Raw genomic sequence first — 18927 nt, forward strand, 5'->3', positions numbered from 1 at the left:
ACTGCATTAATAACAGGCATGACTCTGCAGTGGAATTCACTGCATTAAAAACAGACATGACTCTGTAGTGGAATTCACTGCATTAAAAACAGACATGACTCTGTAGTGGAATTCACTGCATTAAAAACAGACATGACTCTGAAGTGGAAATCACTGCATTAAAAACAGACTCCACCTCCCTGCATGGGCAAATAATCACTTCAAAAAGCCATTGTCTGTAAATAGAGTTTATTGCTGCATTCACAAATGCAGGTTAAAACTATAACATGCAAACAGTTTAGTTATCCTCTTGTTAGATCGAGTCCAGCTCCACTTGAGTTTACAAATACTTTATTTTCAAACATTCTAGGAGGCTCTGCATTCCTCACTTCCTACAGTCATTTTTGTTGTTGCAGATTACGTGACATGCAACTTGAAAACTGTCAATACGTTTGTGTATGTGTAATGAATCCTGCGATTGAGAGGAGAATAAATATGGCTACAAATAGGGTGGAACCTCTTTGGGGACAGCACCAAGCAATCCGGCTATTTTGACTGCAATAATCACAGGTGAAGGCGTTAAATCCTGCATGGATCCTGGACTAATGTAGTGTGTTTAGGGCCGATTGAAAGAGAACAGAGAACATGCTCTGGAAAGGGCATTGAAGATGACTGAAGTGAGAAATGCACAAGCTGTGAGACTACCAGAAAGAAAGAAAAACAAAAATGTAATTGATGACTTAACAAAGAGTAAAAAGTTTCAGTTCCAGGACTTTGTGTACGCATGAGAACAGGCCCAGAAAACAGGGAACAGAAAAAACTTAACGGCATCTTTTTTATTGATGGTCGCAAGATATAGCAACCATTAGAGAGGTCAGAAGAGGTGCGGTGTGGTCCTCCAGGGTGGTTAAGATATAAAGAAAGAGCTAACATTGAATTATATGCTAATGAACGGCAACAACAGAGAGGTTGGCCCCGCAGACCGCAGCCTCGGACTGTCACACTGACCCTAATTAAACCCTATTAACCTTCCTGCAGTCGCTCTCACCTCCGTCTTCTCTCTGTCCATTAGCTCGCTGAAGCTAACCTACGCTGGCATGGAGGTGCGCTGTGAATAGCGATGAGCAGCCACAAGGACTTACCATCTACCTTTCTTGTCCCGTTTTAATTAACTGGTGTCCGATGTTGAGGTGAGGAGAGGAGGAGGAGAATCTTAAATTCTGAGTGAAAAAAGGAATAAAAGGTGGATGATGAGGAAGGAGAAGGTGTGGAGAGGAGGAGTAGAGGTGGGAGAGAGAGAGCGGGGTCGTCCTCTCTGCTAATTTGCTGACATGGGGGCATCGGGGAGGGCTGGCCTCCTAATAAGATTGTTTCTTGAAGGAGCAGAGAGAGCTGTGAAGGGAACAAAAGTAACTGTGCCCCGTGAATCCTGTAGTCAATTAGTCTGTATCAATAATTAAAAGCATTGTCTGCGCAGGGGCAGGGGCGGCAGATTGAGTTTCCCTCCACCAGCCTAGATTGTTATGACAAGCAGTGCCTACATAATGATATTAGACATTAATAATTCACAGCTGAGCCTGCGTCGCTGCAGGTGACAGGAGGACCACGCCGCGCTCAGGCAGCCATCAGTCAGCCGGCTCGCCAATTATCAGAGGTCAAGAATCAGAAATGGAAATTGAAAATTGTTCCAGGTGGCTGTGTGTGTGTTTGAGGTGTGTGAGGAATGTTAAGAGGGAAGATGGCAATATGGAGGAGGTGTGTCAGAGGTGAGGAAGAACTGAAACCCTCTAGAGGAAGTATTTTTACTGTGTTTCTTGGTTTCGCAATAACACATCTTTAGATTTGATAATGATGCTCGAACCAAAGTCATCAGTAAGTTTCAAGGCATTTGAATATCTCACATTGGGGGAGCTGGTTTAGCTGGACCAGGTGATCCATATACATCAGCTGCAGGTTCAGCTTCCAGCCACCTATACATTTGCTATCTCTCTTCATCTGTCCTATCCAATGAGGGCATACAAAGCTCCCAAAAAATAAATCAGGTAAAAGTGATATCACATTAATTAAATAAACATTTTGTTGTTGTTGTTTGAGACACTGCAGGCACTTCTTGTGCTCACGTTTTGGCTCAGAACATTCCAAGTGTTGGGGACAGCTCTACTATCTTCTTGTGCCTCTTGTGCAAGTTCTTTTTGGTTCGATGTCAAACCAAAAACAAAACCGTACTGACCGGAATATATGACCGTTTTTTTCCCCTTGAAAAACATCAGCTAATAAAGTCAGGGTTTGGTAATGAAAAACAAGTATTTGTTCCCAGCAGTGAACAGTTATTTATAAAACTAGAGTACCCCTCATGACTGAGTCCAGCCGTCGGTCACAACTACAGCATCCGTTGGATGAAAGATGGAGAGACATGGTGGTCGTCTGGAACAAAGTGGCTCAACAGCAGACCAAGTCACTCAACAACTGAGGCAGAGATATGTTGTAGATTAATTTTAGCGTAACAGTTATCAACACAGCAGAGTGATTGAACAAATGTCAAACAGTTAAGACATATGGAGTCACAGAGGGGAACATCCAGAGATGATGAGCACAAAAAGAGCATCTTAAAAATGCAGGTGAGTAATAAAAAACAGATCGAAGGTAAGCATCATCAGACCCTGAATGAATTTTACTTATTGAACTATGACATTTTGATTTTAAAATACATGAAACATGCTTTTATGTACTTGTTTAACATTATTTTTTTATTCAAATGGATGTTGAAACAAGATTTTGTCTTCAAAAAGTTTTTTTCTTAAGATTAGTCTTGAAAGGGGGGGTCGTCTTATATTCCGGCCAATACTGTAAAATGGTTTAACTGAAGCTAAAGAGGTTTTTCCCTTCCTGTTCAACTACTTTAAAATGTCAATGAATACTTTACTTTGTAAATCTGATCTTTAAACTCTGAGCTTAAAGCTCATCTGATGAGTTTTACCTGATTACGTAATGGACTTGAGTTACAACTGGTGTCGTTTTATGACACACAAAAGTAGAAAAGACCATCAGCTACAAGACTGATTATTTCTGTACAGATATTTCAATGTCTCTTACTGATACTGAGTGTTGTAGAGTCAGACAAAGTGATTCAGTATGCTGCAGAAACAGACGTGTTTGATATTTTAAACAGCAAGGACTTGATGAGTTTAATATTTGACTAAAATGAAAGCAGGATGAGATTTTTCATCATATGCATATCACCAAAGAGAGAAAGGGTGCTACTTTGTCCAATGGGGGGTGCCAAAATCGATGCAAAATTAAAGTTCTTCACCGGAGCCTCAACGTAACTAAAGTGCTTACTTGAACAATAAACCCCGCCTTTACAAGTATGGACAAGAGAGAAGGTACAGTCGCTGTAAACTCTTTTGATTATAGTCTACATTGTGTATTGCCTAATTCTCACTCATTATGCCGATTTTTTTTTATATGCAACACAATTTCATCAAATAAAATTGTCTACTACTTATTGGCTTAGCTTTAAGGATGTTAGGACTATGGAGAGTTGAAATATAGCCCAAAAAATATGTCACAGAGAAAATACCAGGGGAAGGAACAGGCAGAGCATTTCTATTCCTGAGTATCATGGCTCACTCTGCAATTCAGAAATACTGTATGTGAGTACATATGCTTAAATCTCAAGTGTGTGTGTGTGTCTGTGTGTGTGTGTGTCTGTGTGTGTGCATTTGTTTTTCCTCTCAGAATGTGGGTTGAGTTGATTGACAGGGAGGTTGCAGCCTCACTGGCTTCTCAACAACTCCAACATCTGTGCTGGTGGATGGACGAACAAAGAAGAAAGCTGCTGAATGGTACAGAGTGAGTGTGTGTGTGTGTGTGTGGGTGGGTGGGTGGGTGGGTGTGTGTGTGTGTGTGAAAGAAGGCAGATGCAGTGGCCATGTGTGCAAAACCACCACACACAATACGTCTGTCTCCACCTCGTGTCCCAGCAGGCCTTTGCTGTGGGCCGACGCTGAGAGTGGACGCTGCCTGCAGATCATGTCTTTCTGTTGGGCCCTGGTGGCGAGCTGCATGTCCAAGCCCCCCTGTCACAGCAGCAGAAGCTGGGATGACAGGGTCTCCAGGGGTTTCTCTGGAGGAGCTCTGCATCTGGACTCATTGGAAGTTTTTCTTTTGTCACATGTCATTTTTTTTTTTTTTAGATTAAATATGTAACTAATGACCTCATCAATAGGGTATGTTTCATTTCTTTCAGCTCAATAATTTAAGACTTAAATCTAGTGGCTGTTGATGTCCTGAAAACATAATAACTTCTCACTATTTCTTGGTGCCTTTGTCTTTGGGAAGATAAATTAGCTGTGACTTTCCTTCACAACCCAAAAAACACTTTCCGAAAATTTGGGCTCTACAGGAGAGGAAAAATTTGACAGAGCTGCCGGGCGGGTGCATCCTTTAATATACAGCAGAATCTGACGGCAGGTCTAGCAAAATTCTTGAAATTGGCGATTCAGGGAACCAGGAAAACACAGCCAACATTTGTGTATCTCATGTTAAGAAACTTTGCCTAGGTTTAGTACGGACATCCAACATTGAGTGTAACGGACAAATTCCACCGGATCCATGTCCATCTGATGGATCCGATAGGTTACTATTCTAGTCAATGTGTTAACTCCCACTGGATCCGCACTGTTGCATTCCGGCTGTGTCTCTGATCCGGCAGGTCGGAGTCCTCCGGATCAGATACGCAAGACTTCTATTTTTGCCGGATGTCGGAGCACGACACATCAATCTCAACAGAGCAGATGGAGCGGGACAGGAAGTCAGGCACCAAAACAAATTAAAACATCCAGTTAATTTTCCGAATAAAACACTCTGTGATATCGCCAGATCGTTTTTCACTGAACTACAACAACAAACCGTCATGATTGCGGAGCCAGGCCTGGAGTCAAGCGGTCAGAGGTTTTCAGAGGCCAATGAAGACAACATGGATGAGGAGGATAATTCTTGATTCAGTAATATAGTAACTGCAGAAATACCTCGGTCACAGCGGATTGCAGACGTACCAGACACGGATCTGTTGGAAGTCCGGTGTAAGTCTTACAACATGAATCAGTGTGATAGGTCTCCTTTAAGAAAGAAACAAGGGTCCATCATTCTGTTTCCTCATAAAGCTTGCAGGACAAAAAAGTGAAGGTTCATTTGAAAATCTCACAAGTCAAGACTCTAACTAGGTTGTGGCATGATTGATTGATTTCTTTGTTGCTGGAACAGCTGAAACTATAAAACTCTCAAAATGTTAAAGTTAATCCACTACAAAAAGAAAAAAGTTGGGCCGACAGTTCTTGTGGTGATAAACTCCTAAAACAATGCAAACTTTCATCACCACATAGCAACACATTTTGTTTGTTTTCTGTGAAAGTCATAGTGTAATGTGAGTAAATGCAACTGCATCCTGCTTCACATTAAAACTTTTTCAAATTTGCAGGGCTGTAAGTTAATGCAATGCAACTCCTGCGTAATTAGACCTAGCTAACGGATCTATTTTAAGAAGAATGAAGCTGTTGATACAGGCTGAAAGGAAAAACCTGCGTAGAGACAAGGTGAGACTAAATGCTGGACTAGAAGGTGGGGCAAATCAGACACAGGTGAAACACAATGGCAAAGGGTAAGGCTTTGGATGAATGAGGGAAGAGTGAGTGACAAATAAAACCAAGAAACATGAGCAAAGGAGTGATATGAGACATCTATTATGAAGTATCAATATGAAGTATCATGGACGTCAGAGTAGAGCCTGAATCAACCGTCCAACTCCAGCACATTAGATGGAGCTGACAAGAAGTGAAGACATCATCCTCGTGAGACTTTTTCCTGGTGATAAAGTATTTGCTGCTGCTGCTGCTGCCAACATCAAACAGTCAGCCTTTGCTTATTCACTTTAAAGTCTCCTCCAAGGCACAAGCTAATCGGGACTGACCTCAGCATCTCCCGAAAGCAGTCCAACACAACTTAGCATAACAGTTAATAATACATAGACCCATTACAGGGGAAATTGTATTCTTCCCGCCGGCCAGAGAAATGAATAACTCCAACTGAAGTGCGACTCAGATCATCTGATTGACATTTAACCCTGTCATCTCCAAACGCTGAGGGGTAATCAATAAATTAGTGACACGGCATCAGATCTGCGTGTTTTAATTGCTCAGCTGTGCATTATTTATCCATCAGAATTCGACGAGCGGCGGACGGACTCCGGGCGTTGATTACTGAGCTAAAGACTGATCACAGTGAATCCAAGATCGGACGTTCTGGAGCGCCGCAGCCAGACAAGAGTCAGGGAACAAGAGATAACACAGCATGGCTGCTCATCCTTCACTTTTTTAACCCAGACTGAGGCAAAAAAAGGAGTGTTCATGATTATGGTTGCAAAATCTGATTACGTCAAACACATAACTTTTTCATTGTTCGTCCTACTTTGATCAGAAGAGATTTTGTGCTTCCTGCACTTCTCTTAATTTTTTACTATGTCCTTCCATTGTTTGGCTTAAATGATTTCATTTGTCCTTCCTGTGCTTAATTAGCGTGCTGACAACACATGGATGACAGTGACCGAGGAGAGAGAAAGTTTGTGACTGTTATAAAAGAGCTGCTGAACTCAGTCCATTTGTCTTGAATTCAAATATGTAGACACTTTGTAGAAACCCTAACCAATGAATACAAATCTAATCCTGCTTTCTTACAGTTTAATAAAACAGAGTTCTGCTGCATGCCTTACATTATTTATATCTGACACCTACCTGTTGGCAGTGATTGAAAGCATGCATTAAACATTACTATCAAGGAATTATCAGTGTGGTTGCTGACGGTCTTGTTTGGCTTTGCAGGTCTCAAAGAGACATCCGTATTCAATCCAGTTTGGAGATCTCTTACAGGAAGTTCAAAATGAAAGGCTCAGCCATTAACTCTACAGGTAAGTCAGGTACATACCCAGTGTTTTCTTTTGGTGTTTCCAGCAGACAAAGAAATGTTTGTAGGGATGGATTCAGACTTTTTTGACCGGCTCGGTACGACCACTGTGAGTAGCTAGCATCTGTCTGCAGACCCAGAGGTGGCAGACAATTCCAGACTGATGTTGTTTGCGAAAGCACAACCTAGTGCACTGGGTCATCAAGGACTGCAACCCTAACCCTATCTGCAGCACCAACACAAGGGTCCTAATGATGCAGTGATTATTTGCCCACGCAGTGAGTTCCACTACAGAGTCATGTCTGTTATAAATAAAGTGATTTCAACTACAGAGTTTCAGTTCTAAAACTGCAGCCCCAGGCTCTGCAGACACATAAGACTGACTAGGGCACTGACTTGTGCAGAGGTGGCATGAACTACGTGTGTAGACTGAGACAAATTAACAGCATTTAGTTGCCTTTCCATTGACCTTAATATTTTTTGACTTTACAAAGTAACACGTCGCTGTGACAACCTATATATTATCCAGACACAGCCTTTCACCAGCATCTTACTGAAACAGCCTAAATATTTGATTTCATCATACTTTAAGTCCCATTTTCGACAGGGCAAATAGCCAATCATAGTTAAGTCCAGTTTCAAGGAGGGCTTAAGCCACCCCTGGCCATCCCTGTGGATGTGGGATGGAACCCTAAAAGAGCTCTATATATACTTGGTTTTTGATAACAGTGTCGACCAAACAGAGCAAAGGGGGAGCATTTTGATAAGACATACTGCATGCACATATAGTTCTTGCAATTTTTATAAGGTGTGTTGTGTTTAGGTGTCTGCAATGCAGCATTAAATTAAAGGAAAGAAGTCTACATGGATGCACTGCTGAACTTCAAATGAAAATAAAGGTCCGGATCTCCTGTAGAACTTCCAGCATCGGTGTCTGTGAAGAAAAATCAGAGATGTGTGGATATAATTTTATTATAACTCTGACCTTTACCCAGGTTTGTCCTGTGGGGAGACACTTCAGTCCATCTCTGCACTGATGTTTCCTGAGGTGCAGCCTGCAAAGTGATGCAAACAGAGGCTTTGACTTGCTTAAAGAGCCTTCTGGGTATAAAGTATAAATAATGTAACCTGCAGAGATAGACAGGGTTTTTTGCACCATTCTCTCCTTAAAGCACCCTCACTTTAGATCTACGATTTGCTGGGCCGGCCCATCATCACCCTGAGTAGGCCCCTCCCCTCTCCTCTTCCCCTTCGCTGTAATGTTTGCACAAGTTTATATATTTGTTTTGGCTGTGATTTGCCTTTCCATTAAAAAAGAATAAGGGCTTATGACATATTCAAAGAGGGCATGTCTGGAGTATAAAGTCTAGGGAGGCTATGATTCATTAATGGAGCCATGAATAGATAACTCACTGTTGTATGATATCATACCCACTGTTGAATTCATGGCGACATTCACATATTTTCTTGTTCAAAGAGTCACGATGCCATTACAAACTCTATATGAAAGGATTATAGGATGTTTTTAAACTATTTATGAGCACAGAGAGATATTACAGTGATGTGGTGTTTTCATATGTTCAGATTTTGTTGCATGTCAAGATTTTACTTTAAATTATTGAGAAGCTGACTCCAAAGATGTGTGGAAGTTAAAGCTTTGTCATCCAATCACCTCCGATCATCGGTCAATTCATTTATAATCCTGAATATTAAAGGCACACTGAGGAGTTTTCATGTTGTGCTGATTCTGGCGCCCCCTTGGATGGAACTGATAGTGATTTTTTTCTTGGATGGGGACTGCATTTCCCATGAACACCATTACCGACAGATCTTTTTAATCCTACTTTTCTTTGTTCAGACACTTATCAGGATGCTGAGTGATTTGTAGCTACGTTAAATTATGAACTGTAACGTAACAACGACGAAACTTTGTAAACTAAACTTGATTTTTTTACCGTTAGCTTACAGAAGGTGAGCAGATGTACCGGTTTAACGTTACCCATCATGATGTGAACTCTGATGTCCCAATAAATGTCTGAATAACATAAATATGGACACAGCTTAACTCTACACTGTAAAAATTGTCCGTAGAAATAACAGAAAAACACTGTTAAATCCCAACATTAAAAAAACGTAAAGGGAATTACAGCAAAACATTGTTTTCTTTACAGTGTAATTTAGTAATTTTTTAAACTAAATATAACTGTAAATTTAACATGAAAATGCTGTTTTTAAAACATAAATTTGTTGTTAAAATTACTTATTGATGTTATATTGACACATAAATACTGCATTGCAAAAAACAATGCAATGTATATGAAATAACAGTAAAATTGTGTTAAAATTACAATTAAATCCTGTAGACTTAAAACATGCATGGTTTCCAAAATGCTACAAGGAAGACTGCCTATTAGCCACTAAAAAAAAAAGGCAAATGGGGGTTGTAGAAATTAAGAATGAACATTTCATGATTACACACACACACACACACACACACACAGACACACACACACACACACACACACATATATATAGCGCAAAGAATTAAAAATGATAAATTTAACAACAGAAATAACCTGCACGTGCTGGGTTCGAACACTCATCCCCTGCCTCCCAGCCGGATACTCTTCCTATTGCGCTACAGGCTCGCTGCGTGCGAATTGAACAACAAGCAAAGGTAGGCTTGTACATGCAATCACTAAAGATAGATTATGTAAGTATAATACAGCTTAAATGTATTTAGAACAAACAGAGATGAAACCTTTGTAAATGTGCTCTTTTCTGCTGGCTTGGAAGAATGTCCGTCATGTTTTCACGTTATACATCTAAGGAGGTGTGGCCAAGGCTATCTGTATCAGGGGTGCAAATAGACAACGATAATCTCAAGGTAAGTAAACAATGCTATTTTTGTGCATGATAATTTATTTCACAAAGACTAGTGTAGCCCATGGTTTTCTGGAGATCAGTGAGTCGTGCGCGTGCGTGGCGATGTGAGGTCACACGCATCGCAGTGCCTTATGGTCTCACACACTGGTCCCTTGGAGTAGTTCGGCAGCGCAGCCAGTGAAACGTTCCTGTCGTCAAAGTTAGAAGGTAATTTAGTCAAACTATCAGCCTCTCGTTCTGTTAAGTCAGAGTTTAAGGTAGCTGTTATTTTGTTGAAGAGTGGTAAACCCTATGTCAACTTCATGTTACCAGACAGTTAGGTTAGCCAAGCTAGCTAACCAAGTGTACCAGTTAATACCCCTGAAGCATACTCAACTGTCAGGTGAAGTTAAAGGCAGTTTATTTTCAAGAAACTGTGTGTTTCATATACTAATTTCTTCTGTAGGCGATAACTGCTAACTGTAGCTGCATTTGCAGGCAGCTAATAACGGAGAGCTTTAGCAGCTAAGCTCTCCGCGCCTTTTTTCTATTGTTATTTTTGCGGAGCGGTGCAAAGTGAATATCATTGAATCATACTCAATCGTCATATTAAGTGAAAAGCCAATGTTGTGAAACGACACAGCGTGTCTTAATTTTATTTTACACTCATTGATAAGCAGACAACCATCACTGCTGGTTGATTTGCTGTTGGCTGCTAGCAGCTAATTGCTATTTGGCCTGTTTCAAGCTCCCCATGCAACGAATAGCTACCTGTTTCGAGCTCCCCTTGCCATGATTCGTTGTCGTTTTTGCGGGAGAACCTTGCAAACGTTGAAGGGTTATGTGTTGCATTGTAGGATTCATAGAAACGAACCACGCTGTGTGTTCAGGTGTGAGAGTGCAAATTGCAGGCAGACATTTTGCACGTATGCATCATTTAAGTGTCACTTCTATCGGAAGCACAATGTCCCAGCACCGTCTGTTACTGCTAACACAGCCATTATATCAACTTTTGTGTGCGCCATGCCACTTTGCTCACACCGATTCCAGACCGTGCAGGAACTTCTTGTACACTTAAAAAAACATTTAGTGGAGGGAAGATCTGTTAAGTGTCCAGTGGCAGGTTGTCAAAGCACATTTGCTGTGAAGTCATCATTTACAGCGCACTTGTCCAGGAAACATCCACACTGTTCAGTGAATAACATAAATGATCTTTACAGAGAAATCACACCGCAGTCCTCTGCCACGGCTTGTGAAGAGGTTTCGCAGACGGTGGATGGTGCAGCTGAAGTACCAGTAAGTACTGAACCAACACAGATTTCCGATGAAACCTTTCTTAGGAGTGTTTGCCTGTTCTATCTAAAACTGCAAGGACAGCTCCTGCTTCCAGATTCAACGATACAGGTAATCGTTGAAGAGATGCAAAATCTACATGATTTAGGACTTGATTACGCTTTAAGCAAATTACACTCCCTCATGAAAGATGAGTTAAATCTAACTGATGATGTAATGGGGAAAGTCTCTGATTGTATTAAGGATTCTGATCTGTTCTCTTCATCTCATAAAGGCCCGTTGAGAACAGCCTACACAAGAGCTCAGACATTCAAACGCATGTTTAAATATGTAGAGCCCAAAGTAGTAAGATTAGGATATGATGATAATATGAGACAAAGAAATGCTTATTACATACCTGTGAAGCAAACACTGACTAACTTACTAGAATCACAATTTTGGAAAAATTCTGTGTTGCAACAGACTACTGACACAGATGCATGCGTTCTTAGTGACACTTGTGACGGACAGGCCTACAAGTCCAATCCATTCTTCATTGCAAACCCAGGAGCCCTGCAGCTTATTTTGTACCAAGACGCATTTGAAGTAGTCAATCCTCTCGGCTCAGCAAAAAAGACACACAAAGTTCTCGCTGTTTATCTTTCTGTTGCAAATTTGCCAGTTCATTTGCGATCCAACACAGATCACATGTCCCTAGTCTTGTTGTGTAGAGAGAACGATCTAAAAAAGTTTGGATGTGCTAAAGTATTTGCTAACATGATATCTGATTTGAAAGATTTGGCAGAAAATGGAATTACTGTAGGAGGGGAAACAGTCCGTGGGGCTTTGTACTGTATAGCGGGGGATAATTTAGGGTCACATGGTATTGGAGGCTTTAACGAAAACTTCACGTCTCGTTATTTTTGCAGGTACTGTGAGGTAACCAGAGACGAATTTAAGAAGGAACCCAATCTTTGCGGCCAGCAACGAACTGCTGATACCTATGACGCTGCTGTCGCCTCTCTGTCTGAGGAGAGCAGAGAAGTCAAAGGAATAAAACTGAGGTCAGTTTTCAATGATGTCCCAAACTTTCATGTATGCCAACCTGGTCTCCCACCATGCTTAGGCCATGACATTTTTGAGGGCGTGTTGTCCTATGACCTTGGTCTGTACTTGAATTATTTCATCAAGACAAAGAAATGGTTCACATATACCCTTTTGAACAGGCGAATCAAACAATTCCAGTTCAAAGGTTCAGATGCTCTCTCCAAGCCATGCACTGTCCCATCTGGTACACTCAAACTCTCTGGTAATGCGGTTCAGAATTGGAATTTTTTGAGGTTGCTACCTGTTCTAATTGGCGACAAGGTGCAAAATGCTGATGATGACGTGTGGCAGTTGACTCTCCTCCTCAAAGATATTGTTGACCTAGTTTGTGCACAAAAGATTTCACTGCCACAGATAGCGTACCTTGAAATCATAATCCAGGAGTATCTGGATTCAAGGGCGTGTTTGTTTCCTCATAGTACTCTCAAACCAAAACACCATTACATGAGACATTATCCCTCACTAATCCTGAAATTTGGACCCCTCATTCGTCTATGGACGATGCGTTTTGAAAGCAAACACAGCTATTTCAAGCGATGTGCCAGGCATTTGAAAAACTTTAAGAACATTTGCCTAACTCTTTCTGAAAGGCATCAGATGTTTCAAGCATATGTCTCAGCAGGACCAGGATGTAGTGAGCTTCTGCTAATTAAAAATGGTTGTGCTTTCATTCCCAACCTTTACAGCGACACAGTCAATCATGCTGTTAGTGAATACGGATTTTCAGAAAAAGATACAGTTGTCTCGACAGAAATTCAGTACAGAGGTACAGCATACAAGAAGGGGGATTTTTTGGTCTTGAATGAGTCTATGGAATTTGGCGAGATTGTCATCATTTTAACTAAGGATAATGCTGTGTATTTTCTTATGGATTTACACAAATCAGACTGTCTTCCCAAATATCACCTGTACGCCATTACACAACAAAGTACAGAAATGAAGTGTGTTAACATTAACGACTTGTTAGATTTTTACCCATTGACCTCATACATCATTGATGGACACAGAGTCATCCCACTGAAACACAGCATTTTGTCAAAGTGATTTGGTCAGAAATGGTGGCTAGAATGATGAGTCTGAAGTATTTCAAGATTTTCACAGACTAGTTTGGGCCTAATTCATATTGAAGTTAGAGTTGTGCCCAATATGAATGCAATGTTCTGAAGTAAATGTAGTTAATCAGCTACATATTGTAAATATTTCCTTATGATTTAAATACAGATGTCTGAATCATTTCTACGCTCTGCCATCACGGAGGCCTTGCCTGACCTTCCAGACGTAGCAAAGGATATCCTGCAAGAAACTCTTCAATCTCTAGGTGTAGAGACCCATGATGACTTTCAGTTTGTTAAGGAAGAAGATTTGTTGTCAGCCTTGAGGCCCATACAAGCCCGGAAGCTGGTTGCTGCGTGGGGTCTAAAATGTAAGTCTAACATGGTTGTTTAAGATGGTCACACCCCTCCATTTAGAAACCCAACTGTTCCAACAATAGACTTCCATTATTCAGAATGGCGGGGTTTCCTTTTTCACACACACACACACACACACACACACACACACACACACACACACACACACACACACACACACACACACACACACACACACACACACACACACACACACACACACACACTAGTGTTGGTATTTTTCTTCTGCATGTACACCTCTTCTATGATATTTTTACCAGTTTGTTCAGTCTGGAAAGTAATTTCTGCGCCGTGTGTGTAGCCAGAGAGAGCCGGGGACAAGTCTACATTTAGACAACCCCCCATTCCGAATCTCTCTCTCTCTCTCTCTCTCTCTCTCTCTCTCCACACGGCGCAGATATTATTTTCCAGACTGAACAAACTGGTAAAAATATCATAGAAGAGGTGTACATGCAGAAGAAAAATATCAACACTAGTGTATGCATGAAAAAGGAAACCCTGCCATTCCGAAGTACGAAAGTCTATTGTCGGAACAGTGGGGTTTCTAAATGGAGACCTGTCCCCGTTTAAGATGTGATCAGTTATCAACATTGCTATTTAGTTAAATTAAAATGTAAAAACATCCATGTTATGTCTGTTTTGTGTATGTGTGCTTTTAAAGGTCCCTTCCAAGAAAGTGGTTCTTCAAGCCTTACTGCCTCACCAGGACCTTCCCCTTCCATGGTGTCTCTGTCGCCAATTTCAACGTCATCATCCAGCAGTCAGAGCCCAAGAGGCAGTCTTCCAGACTCATTCATGATACCATGGGGACAGTTCCCAGAGGCTTTGACACAGGATTTGGAGAGAGGAAGGCGTCCAAAACCAAGTATGAGGAAAGAGATGGTCAGAATTGTGGTCCGCGAAATGATGAAAGCAGCCACCTCATTAAGTAAGAAGAATGCTACTGATGTGGCTAGGCAATTAGTGTCAAAATACCCCAAGTCACTCCAAGATGTCATTGAGGGCGACATAATTGGCACAGGGTACAGCTCCCTCGTGAAACAAATTCAAAATCGGATCGAAAATGTGAAAAGACCTACAACACCAAAAATTCAAAAAAGAAAATCACACTACTCTGACACCGACGAAGTCCCCCCTGAAAAACGGGCAGCGATTCAAGACACCTATGGGTGCATCCGTTGGCATGTCAAGTTTCTGCCCCTTGGGGAAACGCCCGAAAGCCAGCAGCAGAAGAAAGAGGAGCTAAAAAATCTGTTCAGCCAGAATGAACAAAGCCCAGGTCCTTTGAAAATGCTGATGAAGTCCACATTCTACAGCCAGCGACAAGACGTGAACCAAGGGAAAGACATGAAGTACCTCCTGGAAAACTGGCCATATTGGTTTCATGAAAATGGCATGAATGTTCACTTTAACGAGCTCACTGGAGTTGCCCTGAAGGAAACCTTCTTGAAAAATGTGGAACAGAAGGGGGAAAGGCTCTTGAACTTCATGAAGACAGTTGCTGTCAACAAATCCAAAAGATTCTATCAAGCTGCAACAAAGCTACAGATGATGATGGGAGAACACCCAGGCAACACACAGGTCACAGAGATGGTGCTGCTTCTTCTGGCTTATTTTGACGAGAGAGATGATGTGATGTTCCATTACGTGGAGGACACTTGCCTGGCTGGCGAAGTGGTCATGGACCGAGTTCCCTTGACTCCCACAATTGTTGTATGTGGTAAGTTAACCTCACTCACCTGAGTTGAAGAGGAAAGGCTTACACATACAGTAGATGCTGTCTGGGAATAATGGATTCACACCTCTTTTTTCTGTTGGTGTGGGTTTTTTCATACATACTTGTTTTCACGCTTGACACACGAGTTAGTGACTGACATGTGAAAATGTAAACTTGATTTCTGGATTATTTTTAATTTTCCTTTTTTTCCCCCTTTTTTTTAAGGACAATCCTGCTATTCCTCCAGAAGGATGATGCTGAGTGTGGATCACGTCATCGTGAATGAGAACATCTCTTCCTTCATCTCGTCCTTGTGCATGCTGTTTGGGTCTTATTACTGCTTCAACATCCATTACCCAACTGCACTTGCATCCACCCTGGAGTTCCTACAGAGGTAAGTAGTTTTCTACAAGGTGGCGGTATTCATCATACAAAATACAGTGGTCATAGTACACTAATGCAAATACCTTGGGGGCAAAGGGTGTTTTGATGCAGGTTTCCTTTGTTGACTAATGGAGACGGTTGTATCATGTATAAGTGATATGTGTTCCCTCTGTATTCCTAGCTGTTTCTTCTCCATTAATCCAGAGAAGGGGACGAAAGTGGAGCGAACAAATGCAAAGCGCTTGCATGTCAATCCAAGAGTCATTACGTTGATTCAGGACCTCTCCGACCACGAATGGCGTTCCGATTAAAAAGGTACTAGTGCTAGTGCAACTATTGTCTTTGATTATTGACTGACTTTACAAATGAAATTAATGAGACAGTGGGAACGGTAACTGTACTGTTGCTATTGTCCTGTGCAAGGCACTGTTCCATGATGCTACGCATTGTCACGAAACAGGCACTGCCGCCATCCTGAGACAGCCAGGTATTGTCCAGGGGTGCTAGGCACAGTGCCTGACTGTGCAGGACAGACAGTGCCTGGCTGTCTCGGCACATTGCCTAGTGTCCCAGGACAGTGCCTGACTGGCACTGGGACAGTCCATGGGACTGCAGCAACCATACAGAAGTTATTTTTCCCACTGCTACTGATTAATGGAGACTTGTGTGTGTGTTCTCTATTCCCCAGGTGTTCCTCTGAGTGACCACAGCGGTTCATGTTTCCCTAAATGTTCTTCAGGGTGTTCTTCTACATGTTCCCGCCCATGATTGGAGAGCCACTTAAAAAGGTGCGTGTGCTAGTGCTAGTGCTACTGTTTACTTTGATTATTGACTGACTTAAAGGGAAATTTCGGTTTATTTCAACCTGTCTCCTATCTTCATGAATTTGCTTCGTGTGACTAGTGACGTGTAAATAATAGTTGTCATGTTAGCCATCATCTAGATACAGCCGGGACGCTGCTACTAGCTTCAGACCGGTTGAAATGAAAGTGAACGGACACAGGCAAAGTTTGTCCACTAAACAAGCTTGTTTTACACTAAAACCGGCACACATAGTTAGAAAATGTCAGAACATATAGAAATGGCATGTAAATGTGCGATGTTAGCTTACCTGTTACCCAATGCAGCTTTCATCCAACTTTCATCCACACGAGTAGAGGTAATTAGCTCAAACATGTAAACAAAGACGTCTTAAAACGGGTAAGCTAACACACACTTTTCCATGTAGTTTCTATATAATCTCTGACATTTATACTAACGATGTGACGTGGTTTTAGTGGAAAAAAGTTTGTTTAGTGGACTAACTTTGCCCATGAAAGTATGTCCGTTCACTTTCTTTTCAACCGGTCTGAAGCTGGTAGCAGCGTCCCGGCTGTATATAGACAACGGCTAACATGACAACTAATATTTACACCTCACTAGTCACGCGAAGCGAATTCATGACTATAGGAGACAGGTTGAAATAAACCGAAGTTTCCCTTTAACAAATGAAACTAATCGGAGTTCATGTATGCGTTTCTTTCTCTTCTCTATTCCCCAGGTGTTCCTTTGAGTGACCACAGCAGTCCATGTTTCCCTAAATGCTCTTCAGAGTGTTCTTCGAGATGTTCCCGCCCATGATTGGCGAGCCACTTAAAAAGGTGCGTGTGCTAGTGGTAGTGCTTCTGTTGTCTTTGATTGTTGACTGACTTAACAAATGAAACTAATGGGAGTTCGTGTATGTGTGTCTTTCTCTCCTCTATTCCCATAGTTGTTCCTTTGAGTGACCAAAATACGGGGCTGATAGTAAGGCAAGACTTCTAACTTCTAGATGTTCCCGCCCATGATTGGCGAGCAATTTAAAAAGGTGTGTGTGCTAGTGCTAGTGCTACTGTTGTCTTTCATTATTGACTGACTTAACAAATGAAACTAATGGAGTTCAATTATGTGTTTCTTTCTCTCCTCTATTCCCATAGTTGTTCCTTTGAGTGACCAAAATACGGGGCTGATAGTAAGGCAAGACTTCTAACTTCTAGATGTTCCTGCCCATGATTGGCGAGCAATTTAAAAAGGTGTGTGTGCTAGTGCTAGTGCTACTGTTGTCTTTCATTATTGACTGACTTAACAAATGAAACTAATGGAGTTCAATTATGTGTTTCTTTCTCTTCTCTATTCCCATAGTTGTTCCTTTGAGTGACCACAGTGCTCATATCTCCATTGTTTTTACAAAAATAAATTTGTATTCTTCTGAATCATTCATTGACTAACGAGTGGTTTGTTACAGCCTATCTTTAACTTAACATTTAGAAGTAATTTAAAGCGCTGCTGATAAGAAGAAAACTGTAATACATGTGTACATGTCCCGTTGGTTTTACGGATAAAAACTGGCAGCTGTGGTTGCCAGAATAATCCTGTTAAAAATACAGTACATACTATATGTAAACATTACAGAACAACTTGTAAATTTTACATTCTAAAACTGCTTATTTTACATGTCCCGTTGTTTTTACGGATAAAAACTGGCAGCTGTGGTTGCCAGAATAATCCTGTTAAAAATACAGTACATACCGTATTAAACATTGCGGAACAACTTGTAAATTTTACGTCCTAAAACTGCTTATTTTACATTGAATCCTGGTGAAATGTTCATGAAATCATTGTTTATTATACATTGAATATCCGTAAAATTAACAGTTATGTATTGATTATTGTACATTGCATACCTGTAAAATTTACATTTAGTTATCATTAATTGTACATGGAATCCCAGTAAAATGTACAAGTTGTACCGTAATGCTGTTTACATTTGACTGTATTTTTAACAGTATTATTCTGGCAACCACAGCTGCCAGTATTTTTCCGTAAAAACAACGGATTTTTTTTTACAGTGTATGAAGCAATCACACGCTGGCATAAACAGCATCTCCCCGTTTTATGGCGAGTGGCAACCAGCATAAAGAACCACTAACGCCCCCTATGAACAAATAAGTCACACGGTATTGCTGGAAGATTTTTTTTTTGCTCAATCTTAATTTGAGACCGTTACATACAGTTATATATTGCGACAACCCTTCCTGACATCTTGGTAAATGTAAATTAGGTTCAACACTGAGGTTTCCTTTTATTATTATCTGCTTGTGTGCTTTATTTTGAAAGTCTAGCCTGATGTTTTATATTAGTCTTAGTCGACTATAGAGCGCTGCATGTGAAAAACTGACATCAGCAAAGGGCCGCAAA

At 41.1% G+C, this 18927-nt stretch overlaps 1 protein-coding gene and 1 long non-coding RNA gene across 10 annotated transcripts; both read left to right on the forward strand.

Moving 5' to 3' along the window:
- The first annotated feature begins 1896 nt into the window (after positions 1-1896).
- LOC117812444 lies at positions 1897-4147 on the forward strand. Of its 2 annotated transcripts, none has more exons than XR_004631219.1 (3): positions 1897-2597; positions 3718-3824; positions 3963-4147. It is a non-coding gene; the product is annotated as an uncharacterized LOC117812444 (long non-coding RNA). The 2 variants fall into 2 exon arrangements; XR_004631218.1 differs by having other exon boundaries at positions 3966-4147.
- A 5512-nt stretch (positions 4148-9659) lies between these two features.
- LOC117812400 lies at positions 9660-17947 on the forward strand. Of its 8 annotated transcripts, none has more exons than XM_034683129.1 (11): positions 9837-10029; positions 11022-11097; positions 12003-12137; positions 13402-13603; positions 14272-15330; positions 15553-15721; positions 15893-16026; positions 16400-16499; positions 17252-17351; positions 17462-17557; positions 17872-17947. In XM_034683129.1, the coding sequence occupies exons 4-7, from the start codon at positions 13402-13404 to the stop codon at positions 16020-16022; spliced, it is 1560 nt and encodes a 519-aa protein (XP_034539020.1). In that variant the 5' UTR covers positions 9837-10029; positions 11022-11097; positions 12003-12137; the 3' UTR covers positions 16023-16026; positions 16400-16499; positions 17252-17351; positions 17462-17557; positions 17872-17947. The 8 variants fall into 8 exon arrangements, 6 of the variants coding, with proteins under 6 accessions (XP_034539022.1, XP_034539023.1, XP_034539020.1 ...); XM_034683128.1 differs by having other exon boundaries at positions 17667-17922; XM_034683131.1 differs by lacking the exons at positions 9837-10029; positions 17872-17947 and adding an exon at positions 9660-9823 and having other exon boundaries at positions 17462-17633.
- The last annotated feature ends 980 nt before the right edge of the window (positions 17948-18927 follow it).

This window comes from Notolabrus celidotus, chromosome 5 (assembly GCF_009762535.1).
Source record: "Notolabrus celidotus isolate fNotCel1 chromosome 5, fNotCel1.pri, whole genome shotgun sequence".
In the NCBI taxonomy this organism is placed as follows: Eukaryota; Metazoa; Chordata; class Actinopteri; order Labriformes; family Labridae; genus Notolabrus; species Notolabrus celidotus.